The 25,265-nt window shown below is 42.3% G+C and overlaps 1 protein-coding gene across 8 annotated transcripts in view; it reads right to left on the reverse strand.

The window, feature by feature from the left end:
* Positions 1-25,265, reverse strand: part of LOC111591880 (potassium voltage-gated channel protein eag) — a 57,056-nt gene that overhangs the window by 16,306 nt on the left and 15,485 nt on the right. For 5 of the 8 annotated variants that reach the window (XM_023303779.2, XM_023303776.2, XM_023303774.2 and 2 more), the window contains exons 3-5: positions 22,937-23,562; positions 5,234-5,360; positions 1,339-1,451 (exon numbers count right to left, since the gene is read on the reverse strand). In XM_023303779.2, the coding sequence (XP_023159547.2) occupies positions 1,339-1,451; positions 5,234-5,360; positions 22,937-23,015 (319 nt within the window). In that variant the 5' untranslated portion in view covers positions 23,016-23,562. Of the gene's footprint in view, positions 1-452; positions 504-1,338; positions 1,452-5,233; positions 5,361-22,936; positions 23,563-25,265 lie in introns of those variants that run through there. The other 3 variants (XM_023303775.2, XM_023303781.2, XM_023303782.2) reach the window with 2 other exon arrangements.

The raw sequence follows: 25,265 nt of genomic DNA on the forward strand, positions 1-25,265 counted from the left end.
ACATAAAATGCTATGGCTAAACTTACTTTCATAAGACTCTTATCTAAAGGAAACTCTCATGATTTTTGTTGGTAATATCGATTAGTAATCGATCTTTGTTCAGTGTACATTTGGGACGAATTGGAAATCAATTGGATTAGCTTTCGCAGATGAGTTAATCGTAGCTTAAGACTCATTTGATTTGGCTTATGCATAATGCATGAGCATCGATTGCTATGTGCACACACACTCACACACACACACGCACACACACACGCACGCACGCATACAATATTGCAATTGACTCATGCATATTTGATGACGATGTCCTTTGCTAATGCTGGGCACAAAAGCAAGCGGAGGGCAAACAGTGAGTGCAGAAGATGCGCCAGTTGCAGCTTTAGCATAATGTCATCTATCGAGTACGTTATCGACATACGATATACGATATACGATATTCGTGTTGAATGTACCTTGGGTTTGTGCCTTGCCAAACTGCGATAGGGCGCAGCCACATTGTATATCTGTAAATTGATACTCGAAGGCGTTAATTATATTTGCGTCTTGGCGTGAAAATCGGGCGTGATTTAGCTAGCTTACAGATGCACAAATACATATCAGCCGGGAGGAGTCTTCTGTGTGAGTGTGTATGGGTGGTGGTGGTTGGGGCTTGATTGATGGGCGTCACTCAAAAATTGTTGCGCCACTTCAATTTGTTTGTATTAAAAAGCAGCAGCTGCCAGCAAAGGAGACTGGCAACAAATTGAAGCCAGGTAACGAATATAAAGTAGCGAGTAGCGAGTAGCGAGCGGCGAGCGGCGAGTAGCGAGTGAAGGGAGTTTTCGGAGTCTGACTAGGATTAAAGTTGAATGATATATTTATAGAGAGACAGAGAGAGAGAGAGGGAGAGAGAGAGGAGAGAGTCATGTAGGGGGAGATGAGCACAAAGTGCAACAATTTATTATGTGGAAAGGGACGAAGCATAAATCCTAATCTAGCCCCAACTCCTGCTTGAGTAGGGTAGATTGTTTACACCATGATACCCTACCCTAATTAAACTTAGTCAAGCTTACATTTTGCTTATTTAGTATACAAAAATCTAAATTAATTTATACATATTTTTATTGGGTTGAGGTTGCAGCTATAGGCTGGGAGTAAGCGGCAAATACACTCAGAGAAAGTAAAGTTAGGTAATTTCTGGACATAAGCTTTGTGATCTTATTTTAAGAACTTTACTAATTCGAATACGACTTCTCACGCATACTGAATTTTCACGCAATTTCAAATCATATTTCGTACTCTGTTTTTCTCTGAGTGTATAATCTGTTGGTGTTATATCGTACGGAATTATATACTCACTGTTCTTCTTGTAGAGCAATATCTCGAATTGATCCTGCTGCTGATTCTCCAGCGTATACTCCAGCCGTCCCACCGTCTCCTTGTCTGTCAGCTCGCCGTACATGAAGCCGCATCTGTGTTGTGGTTCAATGGGGCGGGGATTGAATATACAAGAGCAGAATATCGCACATATACGAGGTATTATTCTTGATTAGTTTTCAGCTGCCGGCGGCAGCACACACGTACACACATACAGACATAGAAACAGACATAAGTATAAATTAATTATAATTAATATAATTAGGGCATGCCATGCAAGTGGAAGAACAGGTGGCAGAGCCAGCAGCAGATGTCTTACCTGAACGTGGACTAACACTTGGACTTGTCGCTGAAGAGTTTTTGAGACAAAACCAAAGACTTTTTGAAAGAAGTCGAACGACTTACTAATTGGAATCTACCTAATTTACACCTTTCAATTTATTTTTTCCAGCTTGAACTTTAAATTAATAAATTAGATCCTAAGACGTAGCTTAGTAGATACCTGAACTATAAAGACTTGAAACTGCATAGTTCCTTCTATATCTCCTTAGATAAAGTTTGTTTCAAGTAATCGACAATTTTTTTCATTGATCGATCTTTTAAGTTTGCTCTTCTTAGGGTGCACGGCATTTGCTAGTCGGTCATTGCCGACTAGAGATATCTTAATAGTTGTATTTTTAATCAAATATAATATTAATATATATATATTATATTTTTTTTTATATTTTAAATATCAATGAAGCTTGGTATATCGCTGTTATCGTTTTAATTTTAAATTTCGGCCTTAAATTAAAAGTATTCAATTCTTGGAGGGCACTCTTCAAGCACGAGTTGTTGATAAGCAAAGAAATGAATTCCCAGGAATTCTTCGACTGTTTTTCTAGTGGTTTTTACTTTCCTTTGCTAAGGTGTTAACGGCAGGCACGAGTTAGCAAATGAAATTCCTAGAATTTTTTTGCCCCAATCTGATAATTTAGTTTACATAACGCTGAGGAGCTTATGCTATTACGTTCGCGGAACAGATATACTCATTGCTGCTTCTCTGGTGCCGGGTCAGGTAATATGCTAAATTGGCTTGCCGCTAGGCTCGGTGGCGGCCATTAATTTTGGCCACGTTGACACCGAATGGCCGGCAAGCACGAGTGATGATGGAAATTACCATATCGTGTGGCACATCTTCTAGCTTGCAGCTCTTTGCTGTTTCTGCTTGTGCGGCTGCTGCTGCTGCTGCTGCGCCTGCAGATGCTATCACATGCATCACAAGCAAAAATGTTGAAGAATGACTTGAAAAACGAAGTGGAAGAAGAGCACGAAATATAAAGTGATATGAAAAATAGAAAAGCGTTGCCAAGGCAGCGCACGTGCTAAACTAAGTAAAAAACAAAAAATGGCGAAAAAAGTGTTGCATGCTTTTAGGGCGCGCGCGAAAATATGTAAAAATGGGCAAGCGCTTAGCGAGCGAGCGAGCAAGCGTACCAGTAGGCGACTACATGAAAGAGCGACCGAGCACGCGAACCAGTAAGTGCAGCTTAGTGTGAGAGACTCGGGGTAAATTGCAATGACGTCAGCAGTCGGCAATGGGTGAAGGCGAAGCCGAATGTGAATGTGCAAAAGGAGACACAATAAAAACTGTTAATTTGTGTTTGGCATTCGCTGCAGCGCACGCTGAAGCTGTCGCTGTCGCTCTCTCTGTTGTTGTTGCTTTCGTTTACGTTGTTTTTGGTTTTTGCGATTGCTGCAGTTAGACGATTGATGTTTATATGCATGCACGTGTATTTATGTGTGTGTGTATTTATTTATGCCATGACTAAGGTTCAATAAACTGCGACGGCGACTGCGACTGCGGCTGTGACTGCGGCAGCGACTTCGACGTTGACGTCGACGCTATTAAGATGCCCAGCGACGTCACGAATAAAAACACAAAACGACTCATTTCCGCTTCGCCGGCCATTTTGTGCAATGAACTGTTTTGCTGCATAGAATATCTATGTAAGTACATATAGATATATTTATTTATTTGTGTGTGTGTGTGTTTGTGCTTAGGCACAAAATTGGGTTACAAGCCAGGCAACACAAAGGCCCGAACAGGTTGGAGGCAACTCACCCACTCAATAGACTCCAAAACTAGCAGCGGAGCCATTGGGCGGCGGGGATTGGAGTTAAAGGGCTCCACAAGCTGGCAAATTGAAAGAAAGTGCGCGCAGTTAGGCAAACAGAAACAACAGCAATAGCAATAAGCAAACAAACAAAAGGCTGGTGAGCGAGAGAGACAGCGAGGAGTGAAAAAAAGAGATTTTCGTTTTTGGTCAACCTTTTGCGGTGTTTTCTTTTTCCACGCGGCCACACACACACAGCAGTAGCAGCAGTAAAGTAGGTCAAAGCGCAACAATAAATAACACACACACACACACATACACAGGAGAGCGACAGAGTGAGAGAGAGAGGGAGATAGCGTAGTCAGCTAAACGCTAGATTGGCATTACGAAAATTTGGTCTGTCCAAAAAAAAACTAGTCAACTAGGGGCTCGCTAGGGACTTGAGGCTGACCTGGCGCTGCATACGGTATTTTTTTTCCTTTTCTTTTGTTTTCGTTTTTTATTTTTTTGTTTCCTGTTTCGCCAACCACTGTGAAAATGTTTGCTCGCAAATTATAAACAATTCGCTAGAGGATTGCACAGGGCGCGCACTGCTACCGTTTGACGGCCACTTGAGTCCATGCAACAGTCAAAAGCAAAACAATTTGTTTCATATTTCAACTTAATTTGCCAGCTGATATGGAAACATATGTTAAAAAAATAGCATAAATAAATAACAACAAATTCGAGCTAAGCTAACTTGCCAGCTGATATGTGGATAGATGTAGAAAACAGTCGAATTTCGCCTCGAGTAAAGCGAATTCGCTTTCGCCACAATTTCGCCTTTGAAAAAGGAACAAGCCAAGTCGAGTTTCACTTTTGCTTCGACTCTCTGCGGCGACCTAGACCCAAACAATTAGCAACCATTACACAACAGTTTGCTAAAAGCATATTAAAGCTGACCGCATTATTGTCTTCTTCTTCCTCTCCTTCGTCTTCTCCGCAGCTGGCATGCTGCATACAGTTAGCCGGAACTGGGGCCAGCTTAATGCCTTGATAAATGGACTCAGGGGTTACGAGCTGGTGGCGAACCTAGCTGCCCAGTAACTTCTGACTGGAATTCCTTTTGGCCTTCGTAGTGCGTTGTCACGGCTTAATCGCTCTCAATCCGCTTACATGTCAGCTAGAAAATGGTCTCAAGTGTGCTTACAGTTTGAGTAACATGACTTCAACTGCTCTAAAGAATTTTAACTAACTCTTGTGAGCTCTTTCCCTGTTTTGGCAAAAAACCAATACGGAATACGGACGATAGGTGTCACGACAACACAGTAAGCCACAAAGGTTCATGATCAAAGAAGTAGGCTATGTTAAAGAGGAAGAAGCATAAGTTAAGTGCAAGCTGAATTTATGCTAAAAACTACAAACGGTTTTATGGGAATATGAATATCTTAGTGAACGAGAAGGTGCAAAGCTTAAGACTAGGCATGCAATATACAAATTTATGTAAATACCAAACACGAACAGACAACATGAATAGAATGCTGAACGTCAAATGGAATACAATAGATATAGATAAGAGTACAAAACTCTGATTTGCTGTGAATGTGACAAAGATTCAGAGATTGAGAGAGAGAGAGAGATAGAGCGCGCGTTGGGCAACAGCTGAGAAGAGCGCGCGAGAAGAGAGCACATAATACTTAAGCTAAATACAATTATATATATTTATATTCATATTCATATTTATATTTATATTTAGAAAGAGAGCACAACAGAGCGAGTGAGTATAAATCGGCAATACGTACACATACCTGCACGACTTCTGCATGACCTCGGCTCGGTTGTAGCCGCTAATCTTGCAGAAGGACTCATTGCAGTAGACGATCGGAAAATCGACGATTTGTGCGTTGGCCAATAGAAACGAGCTGTCCGCTGTAAAAGATAATGAGAGAGAGAGAGAGAGATGTTTAAATTTAAGCAGTATAATTATTTTCTGATTATCTGATATATAAATTAACAGTTTAAATAATGACTTAGGTAAGTATTTTCACCACAATTAAGACAGTTATCGATAAATATCGATAGATATATACCGCAAAATTAAAATGAAAATCTTTCAAATTATTTTTCTCAAAGCACTTTTCGGAAAATTTCAGCTCTCAGTATGGATATGGATTCGTACCGCTTTCATTTGACTTAGCTTAACTCTTGATATTTATCGACGATTATCGATAGTTGTCGCTGACAATGCTTTGCTTTAGTTTGCTTTTGCTCACGTGAGTCTTTTTAGTTTACTTTTCTTTTCTCTTTAGCTGCTTAGTGAGTTAATTAACACAAATATCGATAAATACCGATAGATTTAGATATTAAAGTCAAGATAAATATAAATATCATTGAAAACTCGGAGACATTGAGACTTTCAGTGCTGGATTCATACCGCTTTGACAATGTTTAGCTTAATTTTCGATATTTTTCGACGATTATCGATGAATTTTGTATTATGATAAATCGATATATTATTATGTAGATAAATATATTATTATAATTAAGATAAAACGATTTCAAAACATCTTTTTGGGAGATTTCTCGGGACAGTATAGCTTGGTTTAACTTTCGATATTTATCGACGATTATCGATAGCTGTAGCTGACAATGCTTTGCTTTGGCTTGATTCTGCTGACATTCAGCTCGGTGCTTGAGTCTTTCAGTTTGCCCCTCAGTCAGTTTGTAAGCTTAATGAGACAATCTAGCCAGCTATCGATAAAAATCGATGAATTATATATTATAATTAAGATAAATCGATTTCGAAATATCTTTCTCGGCACATTTCAGCTCTTCAGCGCTGGACGTGAACCGCTTTGAGCCAGCGTAGCTTAACTTTCGATTCATATACACGATTGTCAATAGCTGTCCCAATGACAACAATGATTGTTGACATTTAGCTCGACGCTCGAGTCTTTCAGCTTGTCACTCAGTCAGTTTGCCTGGTTAGTGAAGCATCGCGTATCTATCAAAATATTTGCGCGTAATTCGAACATTTCAAATGTTGTCATTCAAAATTAAAAGCCATTTAAAAGTGTTGCCCGTCACACAGTCAGCTCAGCTAATGGCGGTTGCTATTGGTTGTTATTGTTGCTCTTGTTGCTGCTGTTGCTGTTGTTGCAAGAGGTAACATGTAACACGGCACGGTCTGCATGGAACATTGTACAAGCGAGAAAACCACTCGCTGGCATCGCATGGCTTCCAAAATGCCATTGCCTGACTCGTTGTTTGCCTTTTTTGAAAGGAGACCTTCTAGTTACTGTTACTGTTATTGCCAGTAATTGTTATGGCACACGCACACACACACACACACATGCAGGTGAGCTGATGTTGCTCGGAACTACTAAGTAGTTCCACAAATTTAAATTGCTAGAATTAAAGAGATCGAGATATGTCTATATAAACTAGATTCAATTTACAAGAGATTTGCATGAATGTTTGTTCTTCGCAGTGGAACTAGTTCATTTTCCGTGTCTTGACTTGACAACCACTTGATTTGTAATGCAATTTAATTAAGTTAAAGTATTCAGTGGTTCAATTCGAGTTAAAGCTAGTTCAGCTCAGGTTCTATTTGCACTGGAACTGAACTGGTTTCAGTTCTTATTTGACATAATAAATCTAAATCAGTTAAACAATACTTAAATACATAAGTCTGTTCAAGTCTTTTAACCTTTCATTAATCATTTGCTGCATTTTGTGGTTCATAAAGCATATATCGTCTAAACACAGCATATTGAAGAACAAAATGAACTTTTCCAATATGTATATTTGTGATATACTGTTTTATGTTTTACGACAGGTGTTGACATACGTTCGCTTTCAAAGAACTTGTCAAATTGTGAACTAGTTCTCAAGTCAAGTGCCAAAATATGAGAAATAAAATATTTCGAATATATTTGAGTCTTTGACAGACAAACTAGCTGAAGCTGTTATGTGTCTGCGGAACTAGTTCACATGAGCTGACCTCCAATAAAATAAACTGCCTTATCGAGAGCAATAAATTGCATTATTTCGACATGCGACAGTTGTAAAAAAGTTGACGTGGAATATCTACTAGAGTTTTTTACAAACACTCTACTTTGATGGGGCTGACCGAGGATGTGTGTGTGTGTGTGTGTGTGTGTGTGTGTGGTGGGGGGCTCTTTGGTGCTGTGTGTGGTGACATGCATGCACAGCGGGCACAGATACATTTAAATTTCCAGATTTGCAATTCACGTGGCCGGCCAATGAATAAATGTGTGTGTGCTGGTGCGTGTGTGTGTGTGTGTGTCTGAGTGTGCCTGAGTCTGTGTGAGTATACAAATATGCACATGCAATCGCTGGCAGTTGGTAAATGGGCAAATGCATATTTATGCAAAACACTCACACGCACACCCACTCACACTCACACACACACACACGCACACACACACACTGCCAGATTTACATCAGCTACAACAACTTTTGCTACTTTGTAATGTCAACAGTGACTGCCGCCAATAGCGCAGTTGCCCCAGCCAGCCTCGCCTGCCGCCTTCCAGCTAGCGCTCTGAGTTTGTCTACGTCCAAAACGTGGCCTGAATCACGGCGTCTATGGCTAGCTAGAGCTGAGCTCATGCTTATCGCCAGCTGAAGGCATTAGGGCACGAGCACGAGCGGCACAAGACTTGAAAGAAATTTGTATTGAGAAATCTTCGATAAGGCCAAAAAAACCTCCAACTGCTGATCGTTGATCTTGTTGAAGGCATCAGTATATAAACGAAGGATTTAGGTGCTTGCCTTCCTGTCGTTCGTGTCACGAGCTATTGCCTCATTGGGCACGCACTCATCTCCAAGCGCAACGCTTCGCTTTCGAGTTTATTTGTTATTATCGTGGAACTCACTCACTTAAAGCTCTAGGTGTTTCAAAGTGTGGGTGTGTGTGTGTGTGTGTGTGTGTGTGTGTTTGTGTGTGTGTTTGTGTGTGTGTGTTTATTTTTGCCATTATGTCAACGTCAATACATTTTACTGTATCAACTGCCACTTGCAGAGTGGACAAGTGGACGGCTATCACAGTGGAGCAGTCAGCCAGTGGGGCATTCGGTCAGGGGCGTGGCTGCATTACACTACACTACACGATACTACACTACAGAGCAGAACACTTAATGGCATTCAAAGCTGATGGCTGGCAAAGTTTTGCAATTTGTTTGGGTCATTTGACAGACGCGATTTCTTTTTAAGCCCCACGATGCGGCCAGGTGCCAACCATATTGATCCAGCTTGACTGCGAGCGAAATTGGCGCACAAAAGGTGGGGCAGTAAATGAACCGAAGTGCTCCATACATATATGACAATGGACATGGCTCTAACCTGAGGGCCAAGAGCTCAACCAGACAGTTGAAACCGCTTAAGCTGAATGTTAAGGCCTTAAAGAGAAGCCGAAGCAGAACAGCAGAAGATGCTGACGAAGCTTGACTGTATTTATGTATATAGCAGCTATATATATTGCTCATCTAGAGCCGATTCAATATAGCCACGGTATATCAGCTAGGAACGACATGCAACAAGTGTCAAACTCACTTTCTACTCATAGCAAAAGTTAATCCTTTGTGGATATCTTGATCAAGCTGAACACGACTCTTGGCATGTTACCTGTATGTGAAGGTAATATAAATATAGATATATGCATGTATATACAATTTATATATAGAAACTGAATATGCTGGCAATATATTGTTAACAAGAAGGTAAACCTTTTGAACATTCGTGTCAGGTGTGCTTCGACACGACACGAACATGAATCGAATGCTGTATTAATGTCAGCGATAAGCCCTGGTCAAAGGTCAGGCCTGCACTCGCTGTAATTAATGCGAATTACATAGCCCAGCAACAAAAACCAAAATAAAAGCAAAAAAGCGTGCGCATTTTAATTATAATAAATTTATCATTAATTTAAGAACCGAATGGTGCCAGGAGTGCTTGCCACGCGTATGACAGGACAGCTGACGGGGGCAGGGGCAGGCGTAGCTGCAGCATGTGACAGCTCAGTTGAAATGTCAGCTCTGCGCCGCCTCGCATGATTGATGAGTCGCCTCACAGAGAGAAAGCGAGCGAAAGAGAGAGAGATAGTGAGACTGGCAGTGAGGCAGTCCCGTAGCGGGGCGTGGCTGTGGGCAGGGGTGTTGATTGATTTGGCTTTGGTTTTGGATTTTGGTTTTGGTATTGGCTTTTTGCTTCGCTGCTTTGTAAGTGATAGCCCTCGACTTGTCGCACAACGAAACTAGTCCATTAGCACACACCCACCAACACACACACACACCCACACACACACACACACTCTCCCTAATACTCACTTACATATACATATATTCACTGAGTTTAGAAACTTTCATTTCCGCATGGACATTGGCCAGACGGTGCCCATTGGACTGCTTACTACTCGGCATATATGCTCCAGTTGTCCAGCTGTTCAGCTGCCTCTCGTGCGCCTCGCTGCTCCCCACTTGGAGCCCAGCAGCTGATGCTGCCTGTTGAAGCCATTTTGTGTCATTATTTTCTGTGGTTTTGCATTCTCCATCTTGTTGTCGTTTGCCTTTTGTTTCTATATTCACACACACACACACACACACACACACACACACACACACACACACACACACACTTGCATAGAGACAAAAGCTGGTTTTAATGACATTAGCGAACGCTCACCGCTTATTGCCTTCTCTTTCTTGCCACCGACAGCGCGTGCCTTGCAATTATCCTTTATGACACACACACACACTCTCACACACACTCACACACACACACGCTTGCCACACATAAGTGGGCAGTGACAATGGCTGGCTGCTGTTCAACCCCCCCAGCCTTTGTTTTGCTCCGCACAGCTGGCGATTAGGCCACAGATTGCCAGCTGGGCATGTCATTTAGTTGCGCTTTGTGCATGAGGCTACGCCCACAATCCCCACCACCCTCTCCCAGCAGCAGTCCACCTCTGCATTGGTGTCTGCTACGTAGCTACATCAGTTCAGGCACAGTCGAGTGCATACATTTTATTGTCCGAAAAGCATAAAAAACCGAGTCGAGACCTAATCCCTTTTTAGCAATGCGATTTAATTACATTACGGCGGGCGGACAGGTGGGCCGCCAGCTGCTGGAACGAGGCTTGCCTGAGGTTGCGCTGGAATGGCGTATAATGGGGCCAAGGGTACAAGGGAATGTGTGCTCAACAATTCCTTGGGGTATGCTTCAAACAAATTGCAACAGACTCGCGGCAACCGACTTGCCCACCGCAATGCCACGCCTCGGCGCTAATCCACACACCTGAAAGAACTAACTATGCTGGCTGTTAGCTGTGTGGCTACCACCTCCCCCAGCTGTCCAGCTGTCCACCTGTCCTACCCCTGCTTATGCTCCGCTTAGTTTTTTTTACGCGCTCACCTAATGGCATTTATAATAAACTTCACATACGCTCTGTGTGTGTGCGTGTGTGTGTGTGTGTGTGTGTGTGTGTGTGTGTGTGTGTGTGTGTGTGTGTGTGTGTGGCACTTGGCATTGTTATTAAATTTGCATAATTAAGTGCAAACCAGCCCAGAGATGCGTTGCGCTGCTTCTCCTCATCTTTTCATTTTCATTTTTTTGACTCTTGTTTTATAATTAGAAATTTTCAGCTCGCGCTTAGTTAGGGGGGCCCGAAGTGGGGCTAAATTGTGTTGGGGTTGCAACTTGATAACTTTCCTGCTGCATAATTGATAGATGTCTTCTATGCAAGCTCACACATGAACAATTCAACAAGGGGTAGATACGCGTAGACAAGTGTGCTCTAGTTGGCCGTATCCGACTAGGAAATACCCTGAAGCTGGCCTTTTAAGCAGTATCCTTCAAGTTACGAACACAGACATCCGTCTGACTGCCTCTACCAACAGCCATAGATACACAATACATTATATTATATCTATTTATGGATATCATTTCATGCATTCAACGGCATCTGAGCACATGCTTGGAGCAAATGCCTGCGCCACGTGATTTAGCCAGTTGATTCCGGCGATTTCTCTAATAAACTCTGTGTTACCTAACGGTAATTTTCAGACATGAAATTAAAAGTGGCGACTCCTACTGCTAAGACATATGAAGCAATCGCTGAGACTGGAGAAAGTTAGAAGGAAACTGCATGAAATATGGTTTATATTAAACCAAAAAAAAGAGAGGAATCCATGCTCAAATGTGCAATTTCCAGTTCTCTTTAGAATCAGTGATTGAAGCCTTTAGACTTGCAGACGAATAGGATCTGATTAACAAAATCTGCCTCTGAATTTCCATTCAGTCCATAAAAGGAAAGTTTCTTAAAGACTTTAAGGTCTCTATGTTTCATAAGTATCTGATAGAGCTATATATTTGAAGTAGCTTTATTTCCTGTAGCTGTAGCTGTCAGGCAATAAATAAGAATAATAATAATAACAGAGAAATAATTAAATAATTAAATAATTAAGTATCACTCAGTGACCAATTTATTTTGGTATTTCGCGATGATTAAGAGAGAATTATGATAATAAAACTTTTGATTTAATTATAAAAGTTAGGCGAATGGAACAATCGAATAGTCGACAGCAAAATTGTTTTTACTCATCGAAACTATTTATATTTATATTAAGTATCATATAAAATACACTAATTAGTGAAAAGAAATTACATTTATCCTAATAAACTTTTTTCTCTGCTCATCAATTGTCGATTTTCGACATCGAAGTCGAGCAAAAAAATGGTTTTTCTATTTGATTTTAGTATTCGTGTTCTTTGTCTTCGTGCACTTGGAACAAATATACAATAAGTATGGGGCACAAGCAAAAACACGTCCTAAAAATCAATTTTAATTTTTGAGCCGTTTGTGCCGCAAATTTCCACACTTGGCCAAGTTTTGCCTTTTTTCGAGACTTTTTGGTTTCTTTATTTTTTTTTTGGCCCGCCTACTTTCCGGGCAATTCGCACAGGCCTTTGTTGTTTTTGTCGCAATTGCCATTACGAATTCAAGGTCGATTGTGTTTTCGTGCAGCAACTGCCACGCCCAGTCATCATCCGGCGCTAAGTGGGCGTTTGGGCCAGGGGGCGGCCGGGTTCGTCAGGTCACATCAGAGAGTCATCATTTACATTTGGTAAGGAGAAACTCAAATTATTACCATTTCGTTGGTGCTGTGTGTGTGTGTGTGTGTGTCTGTGTGAGTGAAAGTTTATGTGTAATTGGTTATACACACACACTCACACACGCACACCAACACACACATGCGGCGCCATTGGTTTTCATGCTTCGCAGCTTTTGCTGAAGTTTTGTCCTCGTTTCATTTGCCTCATGTCTCATTATCATTTGTGTGTATGTGTGTGTGTGTGTGTGTGTGTGGGTATTTGGCTGCCTGTGTATTGTGGCTCCATATTTTCGCCACCTCCCCAGCTCCACCCGCAGCCTAGCTCAAAAATAGTTGATTGCGTAAACTTTTTGGCCAAAAGCAGCAACAGCAAAATTCAAACAGTAACTTTTCCATTGGCCGCTGCAAGCTTCGCTTGTGCGTATGTGTGTGCGTGTGTGTGTGTGTGTGTGTGTGTGTGTGTGTGTGTGTGTGTGTGTGTGTTGTTGCTGTTGTTTTGCATTTTTGGCAAGTTTGGCGAGTTGCGTGCAGCAAGCGAACCAAAAAGTCTGCAATACTTTAACCAAATTAGGCAACACACACACACACACATACACACGCATGCACTCACTGACACGCATGGCGCTGTATGCGTGTGTGTGTGTTTGCTTGTGCGTGTTCTTATTTTCTTTTACTGGATTGCGTTTCGTTCTTTTTTGTTGTGGTTTTTGGCAGCTTCTACTAAGAAAATTCGACGCTTTTCAGCACGCGACTCGCGCTGCGACGTCACACAGCTATGAATAAAATTATGAGCAGCATGTGAATAGTTTGTGAATAGTTTGTGAGTGCATGCTCATAAAGCGAAACTGATACTACGCCGTAAAAATCACTTTGCCTCTTATTATACTTTATATATGACTTCTAGCCCTCTCAGTGGCAACTGATTTTATCATAAGCATTCGATCCGTGTAAAGGAAATGCTTATATAAATATAAATATATATTTATAATGATATAAATATAAATATATATTTATACAGATATAAATATAAATCTTTATAAAGTGTATTAATCAGGCTGCGACTAGCTGAGTTTTTAAGTTTCTCAAATGGAATTCTTTGCGTGGAGTCCTGAGTCCAGTAAGTTGGATCACATCCTTAGTCTTAAGTAGCTGGGCTCTTCATATGCAACTAATATTCACATTCATCCTTAATCTGAAGTAGCTGGTGCTAACTCTAATTTAATTGCCAGTCACAATTTTGTTGTCCTTGAGTCTTGTTTCCACCTCCCCCAGACCCACACGCTTTGCTGTCAGTCCGACGATATGCTGGCGATATATGTCCAGTAATGCTTAGGTTCCTTACTTAATTGCTTGAACGTGATTTGCATGCAACTGGGAACTGAATCAGCTGAATGCCTCTATCAGACAGAGAGTGTCGACTGCTAATTAGACATCCAAAGGCCATTTAATTGGTCGCAGGCTCTGTTCCCTGCAGCTAATAGTTATGAGTGCATTTCATGTGGCCGGCACTTACGCATGACAACCTGATGGAAGACTACCTCACAAACTCTGCTGACTTCTCACCCTCTCCCCCTGCTGCCCACACAATGCTTATGTATTCGCAACACCTGGAGGCCCCCCTCCACACACACACACACACACACAGACGTGTTATAACCCCGCTATTTGCGGGCATAAACCAAACGAAACAAAAGCAGCAGCAACAACTTAATCCAATTTGATTGGCCTCACAAGCTGTGTTCGAGGAGGTAGAGACATAGTCACAGTAGCAATTTACCCTGTAGACCCCTGTTCGTCATCAGCAGCAGTAGCAGCAGCAGCAGCAGCAGCAGCAGCTCTAGCTGTTAATATTTGATGAACGTAGGCCTCCGGCTAGAATCCCCATTCACGGCCAGCGCGCGCCGTGCGTTGGCCAACCTCATAATCATGTTGGCCAATAGACTGGGGGCAGGTCTTAAATGGCATTTTATTTAATGCCAAGTGCCCCAGCCCCAGTCTACCAAGCAGCACCTTTAGCGATTGATATCTAATTAAAGCGACAACGCATGTCGATATTATCGAGAAATCCTGTTATGATCCAATGCAATATGACAGGCCTAAGACTCGGTTGTAAATGCTAATGAATTATATCAGGGCTGAAGGCTAGGGCTTACACTAAGCTTAAGACTATAGAGCACGGGGTTAGTTCAGCAGCGTACGTGAGAGAAGGTATAAAGAGGCGAGGTTAGGTGATAAAGGGTCAAGGTTAGCTATGGCAAGTGGGGCTAGACATAGGAATTGTATGAAGAGTCAATGAGCAAGGCGTGTGCTAGGGTTAAAGCGAATATTTAACTTTTAAATAAGGAATGAAGTTGGGGGAAGTCACGATTAAAACAACCACTAAGCATAGATGATAAGAAAGCGATAACCTTCAGGTTGGGCCTTGCTCGAGGAAAAGCTGCTTCAAAGTTGGAATAGGGATCACGGCTGACGTTGTAAGAAGGGTATATAGAGCTTGGGGTGAAGGAGAAAAAACGTGGAAGGAGAACCAGCTGACTATTTACAGCTGGTTCGGTTAGGGTTGACAGCGTGGACCCAAGTCCCGCAGCTGCTCAATTAGACGGGAAAACAAACCCAAATCCTGATCTCACGCTTCGCATGCGACACTGTGGCTGGTCCTGACTCAGCTGTCTGGAATGTGTGAGCGTTTATCAAAAGGTCAAAGCATGAAAATCTTATGACGAACGACTATGCAGAGGGCGCTAAACGGCGAGGGTGATTCGGCCCACATGGCGTATGATTTACGGGGCACTAACCAACTCATTAGCCATGTTTCATGCTTTCTTTTGACGCATGGCCAAGAACTCTCCTTTGGGTTAACTTCGCCCTAAGACGAGCTTGTGTTACTTTACAGTTCTCTGACTGCGGCGACGTTTGACCTTCTTAGCGCTGAGTCGAGCGGTTCGGGCTGGTGGCAGGCCTGGGTAACGTACTCGCGTATTTCCGCATATCCAAAAAACAACAGCAACAGCAAAAAAATGGGAAAGAAGTAAACGCAGAAAACGGGTCAAAGACGCAACCACGTCAAAAGTTAAGTGTCACAAAGCAGAGTAAAGTAAAGCAAAGCAACGCTAGGGTTACAAATGGCACAGAACCAACAATAAACAATCAACAACAACATGCAAATGGCACAGCCAAAAGGGGCGAACCGCCAAAAATCGATAAATGTAATGGCAAAACTTGAAGGCAGTCGCTGCCCAAACCCGTATCCGACAGAGCACAGACTTCATAGACCCCTCCCAGCGCCTGGGCCATAGTCATGTAGTCAACGTTAATTTACACGGCGACAGCGAAAAAGCAGCAACAACAACAACAACAACAACAACAGCAGCAACAATGAAACACAGAAAAATCAATAATTCGCTTGGCAAAGGGCAGCCGAACGGTTGCAGCGGCCAGTGGGTAGGTCGGCCGGTCGAACGGTCGGTCGGACGGTCGATCCTTCTGGGGGTCAGCGGTTCAGTGGGTTGCCGTCGTGTTGTTTCGTGTCGTAATTGCAATTGTTAACTGCTGCTGCGTTTACATTTGGTAAGTGACCCGCCTGCCTCTTCCCTTTGACTCTCGCAGCGTGGCCAATCCCACCTGCTTTGCCTGCTGCTACCTGCGGAGACATTCAGTTTCACGGGGCTTGTTGCATTTGCTGATTGCTTGATTGCTTGGCCGTGTCCGGATACGGGCTCGTCAACGGACGCACACTTGAAGGGAAGATGGAGAGGGAGCCAGCTGTGTCACGGCGGGACTGCCAGAAATGCCTGCACTGTAATATTTATATATGAGCTGGGCAACGGCTTGACCGGTGAAAATTATCAACAAGAGTGCAGTAACATGCAGCATGGGGCACTTCGAAATTGCCACACGGTGTATGTGGTAAGTTTTCAGTTAATTAACCTGAACAACTCGATAATCATTCGCTGTTAGTCAAGGGAGCTATCAGCTCAGCCATCATTCAGATAAAGGACTATTGGCATTCGACTTAGGACTCATGCGCCGATGACTCAGCTTTTGTAAAAGTTCGGTTCTCAATGATTTATTCAGTTGTTAGCTCTTAATCTCTACAGATTCACTCTCATTGATATTTTATATGTGTCTCTGGGCCAAGCTGATTCAGTCTTCGTTGAGTTTTCATTCAAAGTTAATGTTGTTATCATTCCTTGATCACTCACAGATCCTACTGAGCGCTACACGTTACACCCTAACCTCGTTCCGAGTCTTAGTTTATTTACTTAACTAATTTACTTTGGAATCATCCATGTGTTTTCCCTAATCACGCTCTAAGCACATTTTCGATACTAAATTAGCGATTTGTTTATAAGTCTAATTCACTTTTGAGGGACTAATAAACTAGTGGAGAACCACTTTTGGAATTGGTTCACACATTTACACTTTAAACATGACCTTTGCGAACCTTTTTGCTCCGGCTTTGGCTTAGTCAGCTGCAAACAAACATAAAATTGACCTTTTCTAATTGGCCTAAGCCTAATCGTTGGCCACACACACACACACACACACACACACTCTCTCACACACACACAAAATGCCAATAATAATAACAACAAGCGACCAACCAGCCTCGAGCCACTTTTTGCACGGCAGCAAAAATTCACAAAAGCGCAAAATTAGCCAAAAGTGAAAAAAGTGAAAGAAAAGAAGAATCTGTGGAAACAAAAAATGAAATGCGATAGGGAAAAACTTCAAAGCCAGCAAGTCAAACGGGTGGCTGACACTTTTGGCCGCATTATTCTTGCTGTTTGTTGTTTGTTGTTTGTTGTGGTTGCCACTGCTTGCCACTGGATGCTGACGAAGATCAAACACTGCGTGGCCGAGGCGAGATAAACGTGCGAGGCACACCACAAAGGCGACAACACAAATTTCAAGCATTGCCAATGAACGGACGCGGGTGTGTGTGTGTGTGTGTTTGTGTGTGTGTCGCAGGCTTTAAAGCTTAACGCTACGCTTTGGGTCAGCACATGGCTGGGCGTGCAAGGCCTGCTTTACCTGGGTTCAGCATGTGAACAACTTTTGGCCTCAATTTCAACTTTAATGAGTTTGCGTTAAAAAAGAAAAACAGTAAAACAAACTCAACATTTAGCAGTTAGTTGTGTGTGTGCGTGTGCGTGTATGGCCGGGTGCAAATTAGAAAACACATAGCTTATACACAAATCTGAACAAGCACGTCGCTTCCAAGCTCGATATAAAGAGAATACCTGCATACGGGATGTGTTTGAATGCGATTCATAGAAACTTTGAAAAATCATGCATATAAACATGAATTAACACTTATGTGTAGTCTATATGTAAATGTGAATAGTGGAGCCCTTGAATGAAAAGCATATCAACAGATACACGTGTAAGGACTGAGGGCTGAATTCAGCTGATATAGTCAAAGGGTCTGCTAAAGTCTGGCCTTGGCTGAGATACTTTTAAAACAGAAGGGATTGAGCTGAACTTTAGAGTACTTTAGAGCTTTATGCTATGATGCAATGATGTGCTTCCTGATCTGATCATCAGAATAGTTTACCGATCTCATTTTAAGCAGCTTTAAGGTGTTCCACCTGCTGATCTCTCTTTTGGCAGTGTTCCTTGAGACTGAGTCTTATTTGCCTATAATATATTATATAGCGACTGCTCCATTAAGCCTAGATATTGATCAAGCGTCTAGGTCCCTCTTTACTATATAGTTCCAATTACGCCTCAGTTAAGTTGGCCTAAATGCGCCTTGCGAGCTGTGGTAATAATTTCGATTGAGTGAAATTGCTCTTAAAAAGTGAAATCGATATAAACTGTTGAAAGAGTCAGCTCAGCGAAAGGCCTTAAACGAGCTGGTAACTTTAAACGCTTCTGGTCAAGCAAGGCAGGCGCTGCTGGTTGGCTGCAGCCGATAAGGCCTTGGTCGAATAGCTGTCTCAGCGGCTGAGTGGCTCGTTAATAAGTTTGTTATTATAATATATTATGGTATTAAAGATATTGTGAAAATGTACGCTTTGCTGCTTAGTTTTTTCCGCCTTTTGAGGGCTGGAGCGGCTGTTAATCATGGGCGCCTGCGAGGCTTTTGTTTATGGCTCCAACGATTTGTTAACGTGGCTCGAAAAAACGCCTCCACACAAAAACCAATCGACCCAAACAAACAGCAAGCGGGCCTGTCGAATAATAAGGACAAGGCAGGGCAGAGCAGCGGGCATGATTGAAAAACTGTCCAAACGAAGCCGTTGAGCAGTCCAATACCCGGGCCCATGCTGCGTATACGTAATGTGGCTGTTCCGGGGGCTCGCGATTGGTTATGCAAATGTTTTGGGTAAGTCCTCGCCCGCCCACCACACACTCACACACACACGCCCACACTTATACCTAAATGCATAAATGAGTGTGGGTTTGGGGCTTGTAGGGAGTTGGGCTGCTCCAACTCACATTTGTTTATCCTTCATTGAATTACATTGGGCGAGCTGGAGCTGGAGCTGGAGCTGGAGCTGGCGCTGGCGCTGGTATAGGGAACCGTGTGCCCCGAGCAATACCCAAAAAGAAAACTCAAAATGCGCCACTGATGTTGCCTTCTGAATGTGGCATGTGCTACACATGTGGCACGGCACACACACGTTGGTCAGAGGGCTCCTAACGCTGGCCCCCATTGTTGGGCATCAGTCGCAGGTATCACGCTTGTGCTCCATAATGGTATGTGTTTCATGGTGGAGTCGTATTCAAATACAATTTTTTATTCAACTTGAAGCTTCATTCAGATTCACGATTTTGCATCAGCTTATTAAGTATAGTGCTCTTGCTTAGGCTAACGCTAAGTCTATCGTGAACTGCAGCAGATATCCTATATGATTAAGTATCTTGTGGCCAGTCTATATAGGCAAGCATTCCAGGCAGAATACTTTCTCTTTGACTGACATATCTCCAATTCCTTCCTTGGGAATACTTATATCTTGATCGGTTCAAAGGGCAGGGAAAACTCTTGTCTGCTTCTGCTTCTTGTCTGCCCTCACTTTTTATACGAACTACTTTCAGATCAACTTTTTTCCTCCTCTTTTTTTTTGAGGTTTTATTAAACCTCTGATAGAGTTTTCCTTTGCAACGCATTTACCTCGCCCTAATATGCGACACTTCCTTATTTCAATCTCAGCACTTTGGACCTACCCATCCTAAGCCTCATCTTGTTCCCCATCCGTGTTTTGCTGCTGTCCTCCATTTTGCTACGTTAGTGTGCATTTCCTTTGCGACGTTTCCATTTAACGCTCTTTGAGCCGAAGGAGAAAAAGTGAACAAAACTGAAAATAATGTGAGGTAGTCACATCTTTTTGTAGCTCCCTCTTGGCTGTAAGCATTAACAAGCTTTGCTCTCTGTCTATCCCTCTATCGCGCTCTATTCCTCTGTCACTGATTTTGCTGCTATTCACTTTGCCCGACTCGCAAATCCTTTTGAAAAAGGCTTAATGTCTGATTTGGCTGCTCGGTAATCCGCTTTCGACTAGCTACAGTCTCTGTCTCTATAAATAAATATATATATATATGTATATATACATATATTGTATGTATGCTTATTAGACAAGCCTCCCCTGCTCGGAGCAATTTAAAGCACCTTCCTGATTGACAGACGTCGGCCTTGAAAAGGCCACCCGGTTGCCCCTTGCAGAGTATTTAAGCCGACGTCTTTATGAAATAGAGCTTGTCAAACTTTAATAAGCTAAGTTTGATTGAATCATAAGACGATATTTAATAGAAATGAAGCTCTATCACTAACATTTGCCTGCTATGTTAAGCTGATGTTAACCTAATTGACAGCTAATTAGCAATTCAATCAATTTATCAATTAGCTTGGTAAATATAAATAAATAGTTCGTTTTCAGCTCGAATTGTTATGGCATGAAGATGGGTTATATCTCCAGACATTGCAATAACATAAGCTTAACATATGCTAATTTGTACAGCAGCGACTTAACATAAGATTTAATGCTTGAGCTTGATTTATGAATAATTCGAGTGCATCTGTAACTTTTATTGAGTTGTTCACATCACCTGAAGCTCTGATTCAGCTGTGTTACAAGTCCAGCTATATTTCATGGTCCATCCAAGTAGTTCGCTAAGTGTGACTGGTATTACTGTTCTTCGAGACATTAGCTTGACTGACTTGAGCTGATTCCGTAGCCTCATTTAACGCTCGGAGCATATTGTTTATTTTATTTTTGCTCTTTGTAATTATTTGCAGCCGCTGGGAGTTATAACATGGCCTAAACAGTTCCACTGTTTCCACAGTTTCCACAGTCGGTCAACAACAACAACCTTAATTGCAGAAACAACAATTTGGGAAGCAGCAATTGTATAAATGCCAGCTGCTTGGTCCCGTGGTTTTGCGGTGGCTCGCCACAGTTGCGCTTGGGTTGGCTTTTCGGTGGTTTTGTCAGCCATTCGTTTGTTAATTATCTGCTCATGTTATTGTCTTGTGGCTGCGCCGCTCTCGTTGCCGCCATGTCACACGGCTCGCTTGGCACTGCGTGGCTGATCAGCAGCATCATGTAGCTCACGTTTCCCTTGCACTAGGGGAATTCATTTACATGCGTCAGTCCACAGTGTAGTTGCCACGTCGTAATTGACTTTCATAATTACTTCTTTTCATGCCAGTATTGATAGTTCCGCAATTGAGCTCGTCTTTCTTCCGTTGCTATTTTTAATTGCAATTCCTTAGACTGCGCCATTCAGGCTTCTGCCTCTGTCAGAGCCCCTTGTCTCCTAGCTTTCTGCTTCAGTTTTCTCTTCCCATTTGTGTTTCTATTGTTTCACAATTATCTTGAGTTTCATTCCCTGCTCCATCTCGACTAGTCGCATTTATCTCTATATTTAGATATTTCTCAAATTCCTTCCGTCCTTTCAATTTGTGTTCTGCTTTTCTGCTTTTCCCGCATTTCTTGATACTTGCATTTGGAGAATTTTATTTTTGTTGAACTCATTAATTTCTATTCACTGGGCTAATGCTATTTCTATCTACCTACTGCAGTACCTATTCATTCTACCTGTTCGTAATCCACTTTTTATTCACATTTTCCATTCCCATTCCCGTTCTCGCTTTTCAGTTCCCATTGCTGTGGTTTTTTTTTTGCAGCTGGTCAACAGGTTGGTGCTGACCATTTAATCAGCCTTGGGGCGATGCCAGTTCGCAACTGAAGTGCCTGTGTTTCACTCTGTGTGTGTGTGTGGATGTGTGGGTGGCAGTTTGGGGACACGTCTATTTATAGAGTTAAAACGCTGCGTGCTGCGTATATGCCCTTCTGCTGTCTCCCTGTGGACGGCAGCTGAGGCTGCGAGCATTGACAACTTAACGGAAAATCATTTCACATGCTGTTGGCATTCGCACTATCTCCGCTCTTAACCCTTAACCCCACAATCGCAGTCCCAGTCCCAGGCCCTGTCCCAGTTCCAGTTAACGCAGAAGTTTTGAGCGCTGCTGACCACAAATGAAATTTCAGCATCTGTTTGCTGCAGATAGTGGACGTCATGTTAAAAATTCACCTGCTTTTACGGAACGGCAAATTTACTGTGAACCGCAGATTCTAAAAGTGGACTGAACTGGGCTGCGGCTTTGGGACTTGACAAATATTGTAAGCTATTTGAAATTTAAAATGGTCTCTCGCAGTAAATGAGTCCAAATGACGTTTATTGTTATAGCTAACTACATAACGGTTAATGTGCCAATTATAACAATTGACAAACGACGAAGTTCACCTTCTGTTATCTATCACGTTGAACACTCATTGCTCATAGACTGAATAATTGCAAATCAAGTGCTGCTAATTACCCCCATGAAATTGCTCGTTAATTATCGATAGTGTTGTCTATCGGTAACTAGTTGATGGATAATTCATCGATAATTAACGGTAATTAACTGATAATTGCATATTTGGATGTGAAGTTTATGTGAACATCACAAAAAATCGTTAGCAGTCAGTAGTTATCGATAGTAGCTTTTATATAGTTATTTTGTGTTATGATTTCCTTATGATAGTTTCAAAAGTCTATCGACTATACTATACAACAGTATGTTGTATATAGTATTGACATCGAGATCATAGATCACAGATATTAGGATTGATGTTAGCTTGATCGATAACTGAACATATCGATATTCGATTATACACAACTCGATATATTAAAGATTTATTTTCGAACATTGATGTTCATGTCAATTTCGATAGCCGATAGCGTGGAAATCGATATTCTTGCAGTACTATTTTCTAACAGTATACCAACAAATAAAATATCGATATCGATAACATAGAGTTCGATGTCCAATAAGCCGTAAATCGATATTTTTCAGTACTAGTTTATTTATTTTCTACTTACGCTGCGAATTGGAGCGCCGTATTATGTTCTCAAGGAATGTGTTCTGCGGCGCAACCAGTCCACGTCGTCCGCCAGGCATTTTGGTGCCTAATCGTTACGTCGCGTCGCCGCCCTTCGATGCCCTTCAACTGGCACCTGAAGTCCTCGTCAAACAGCTGCGCCTGCCCCCCGCAACTGCAACTGCAATTGGACTGTGGATGGATGGATGTGGCTGCCTGGCTGCTTGTAGCTCGGGTCTCGAATCGCTCTTGTTCGCTATGTGTCGCTGTCTCTTTCCGTATGCTTTGCCCGCTCGATCGTTGGGCATTCGCTTAGAGCTGCAACGCGGCCACGGCGACTGCGACGTTGCTGTGCAGCGCTGCATTGTGGCTGCGCTGGCCGCCCGCCATTTTGTTCAGATCACTAACGACTCTCGCACACACACACACACACACACACACGCACACGCGATGCGAAGCAACGCGGCGGTTGGAATTTCTTTATTGCTGCTGCGCTGCTTCCTCTTGTTGATACTGTGTATTTGCCTGTTGGTGTTGTTGCTGCTGCTGCTGCTGCTGCTGCTCCTTCTGCTGCTGCAGTTGCTTTCCCTTGACCACTTCACACAGTCTTATCGGTTGCATATGGCACTGCAAAGACAAACATATAAATTATAGCATACTTTCGAACAGCTGCCAAGGGAAAATACATGTGGGACACAGGCAGAATGAAGAGATTTGGTTGATGCTAAGAAAAACTATCGATTCTGTGGAGCAAAAATGTTTTTTTTTTTCTTTTGCTACCATTGAAATGAATGTAACAGCCGTATGAGGCCTGCTCAAAAACTATCGCAAAACTTAAGAACTATTTTGTGTCCTTCAAACGAATCAACCCTTCATCAGACTTCAGTTATTTGCAATCTGTTTGTGATCTCCTATCTCCTACTTGTCGTCCTTACTTTCTCAATCGAAGTGTTGCTTGGTTTTTTGTGCTTTGTTTGAGGCTAGATTGCTACAGACTCTTTGAATACTGAGCAAATATTCTTTAGCAATTCTAACATAAAAAGAAAAATTATTGATTACCCAAACAAAGTTGATAAAGTTAAGAAACGTTATGAACGACGTTATTCAAACTATACCCATCTTGCCGTATTTATTTTAGCTTAAGAAGGAAGAAAAGAAATTGGCGATTAAGAAAGGAAAATTCGCGAAAAAAGCCACCCGCAAGCAAATCGTGGGCGGCAAATCACATAAGACGCAGCTCAACATTTTCTTTTGTTCGGCTCGCTTGGCCACTTTTTGCCATTGTGAATGGAGCTTATGCAATGGCCACTTTCGCTATCTCTTTCTCTGCCCATATCTCGTCCTCCATCAGTTTATTTAATCGAATTGATTTTGCGTGTGCATTTATGCAGAATCTGTGCAAATCGAGCGCAAGTTGCGTAATTAATTATGAAAGCAGTTGTCTTTCAGGCTGCACTATACGAAGAGCAATAAATGCGCCTGGCTGCCTGTTTGATTATGTGGTTAATGTGGCATCGATTCACTCACAACAGCACTCAACTGTGGCATCACTGCAGCTCAATAGCCAAAGCCGAATGCATCACCTACATCTCTAAACAATCCTAGGTATTTATATGAAAAGATATCTTTCAGCTGCAGCCGTTTCGATATTCTAAAATGGCATTCGTTTCAATTGGGCATCATTGAAGCGTAGTTCATGTCTGAATGCCAACCAATTCCATTACGGCTTATGTACTCAAAGCTTAACCAAATATTCATGACAACTTATATAACAAGCAACAATTATCTAGTTGAATATTGTTTCTATATATTGCATATATTTCGTTCACTTTTGAGCTGATAGCAAGGCTAAAGAGAATATACCCATATCACTTATCAGATCGCCTTACGATTGCCACGCCCTTAATGGTTGTAGATATATATCTATATCTTTTTGTTCTTGGGTTGTTGTTCGAGCGTCCAGCAACTTAACATATATATTATGTCCTGCCATAGCATATATAATATTTCCCGATTTGCCACGCCTTGAGTGGGCAAATCGGAAATACCTTTTCACTTTATCTGACGAGGGTATTCATGACTATATGTTCCAAATTTCAAGTTACAATAGCGGCGAAAAGGTTTAACTTTCATTCGGACATATGGACGGACGGACAGACGGAGGGACGGAGGGAGGGACGGGCGGATTGACAGCCAGCCGACAGAAGATAGGACGGACGAACGAACGGACGGACGGACGTACGAAATGACGGACAGACAGACGGACGGATGAACAGACGAACGGTCGGACGAACGGGCGGACGGACGGGCGAACGAACGTACGGGCAGAT

The sequence above is a fragment of the Drosophila hydei genome, unplaced genomic scaffold, assembly GCF_003285905.1.
Source record: "Drosophila hydei strain 15085-1641.00,03,60 unplaced genomic scaffold, DhydRS2 tig00000250-arrow-arrow-pilon, whole genome shotgun sequence".
Taxonomy (NCBI): domain Eukaryota; kingdom Metazoa; phylum Arthropoda; class Insecta; order Diptera; family Drosophilidae; genus Drosophila; species Drosophila hydei.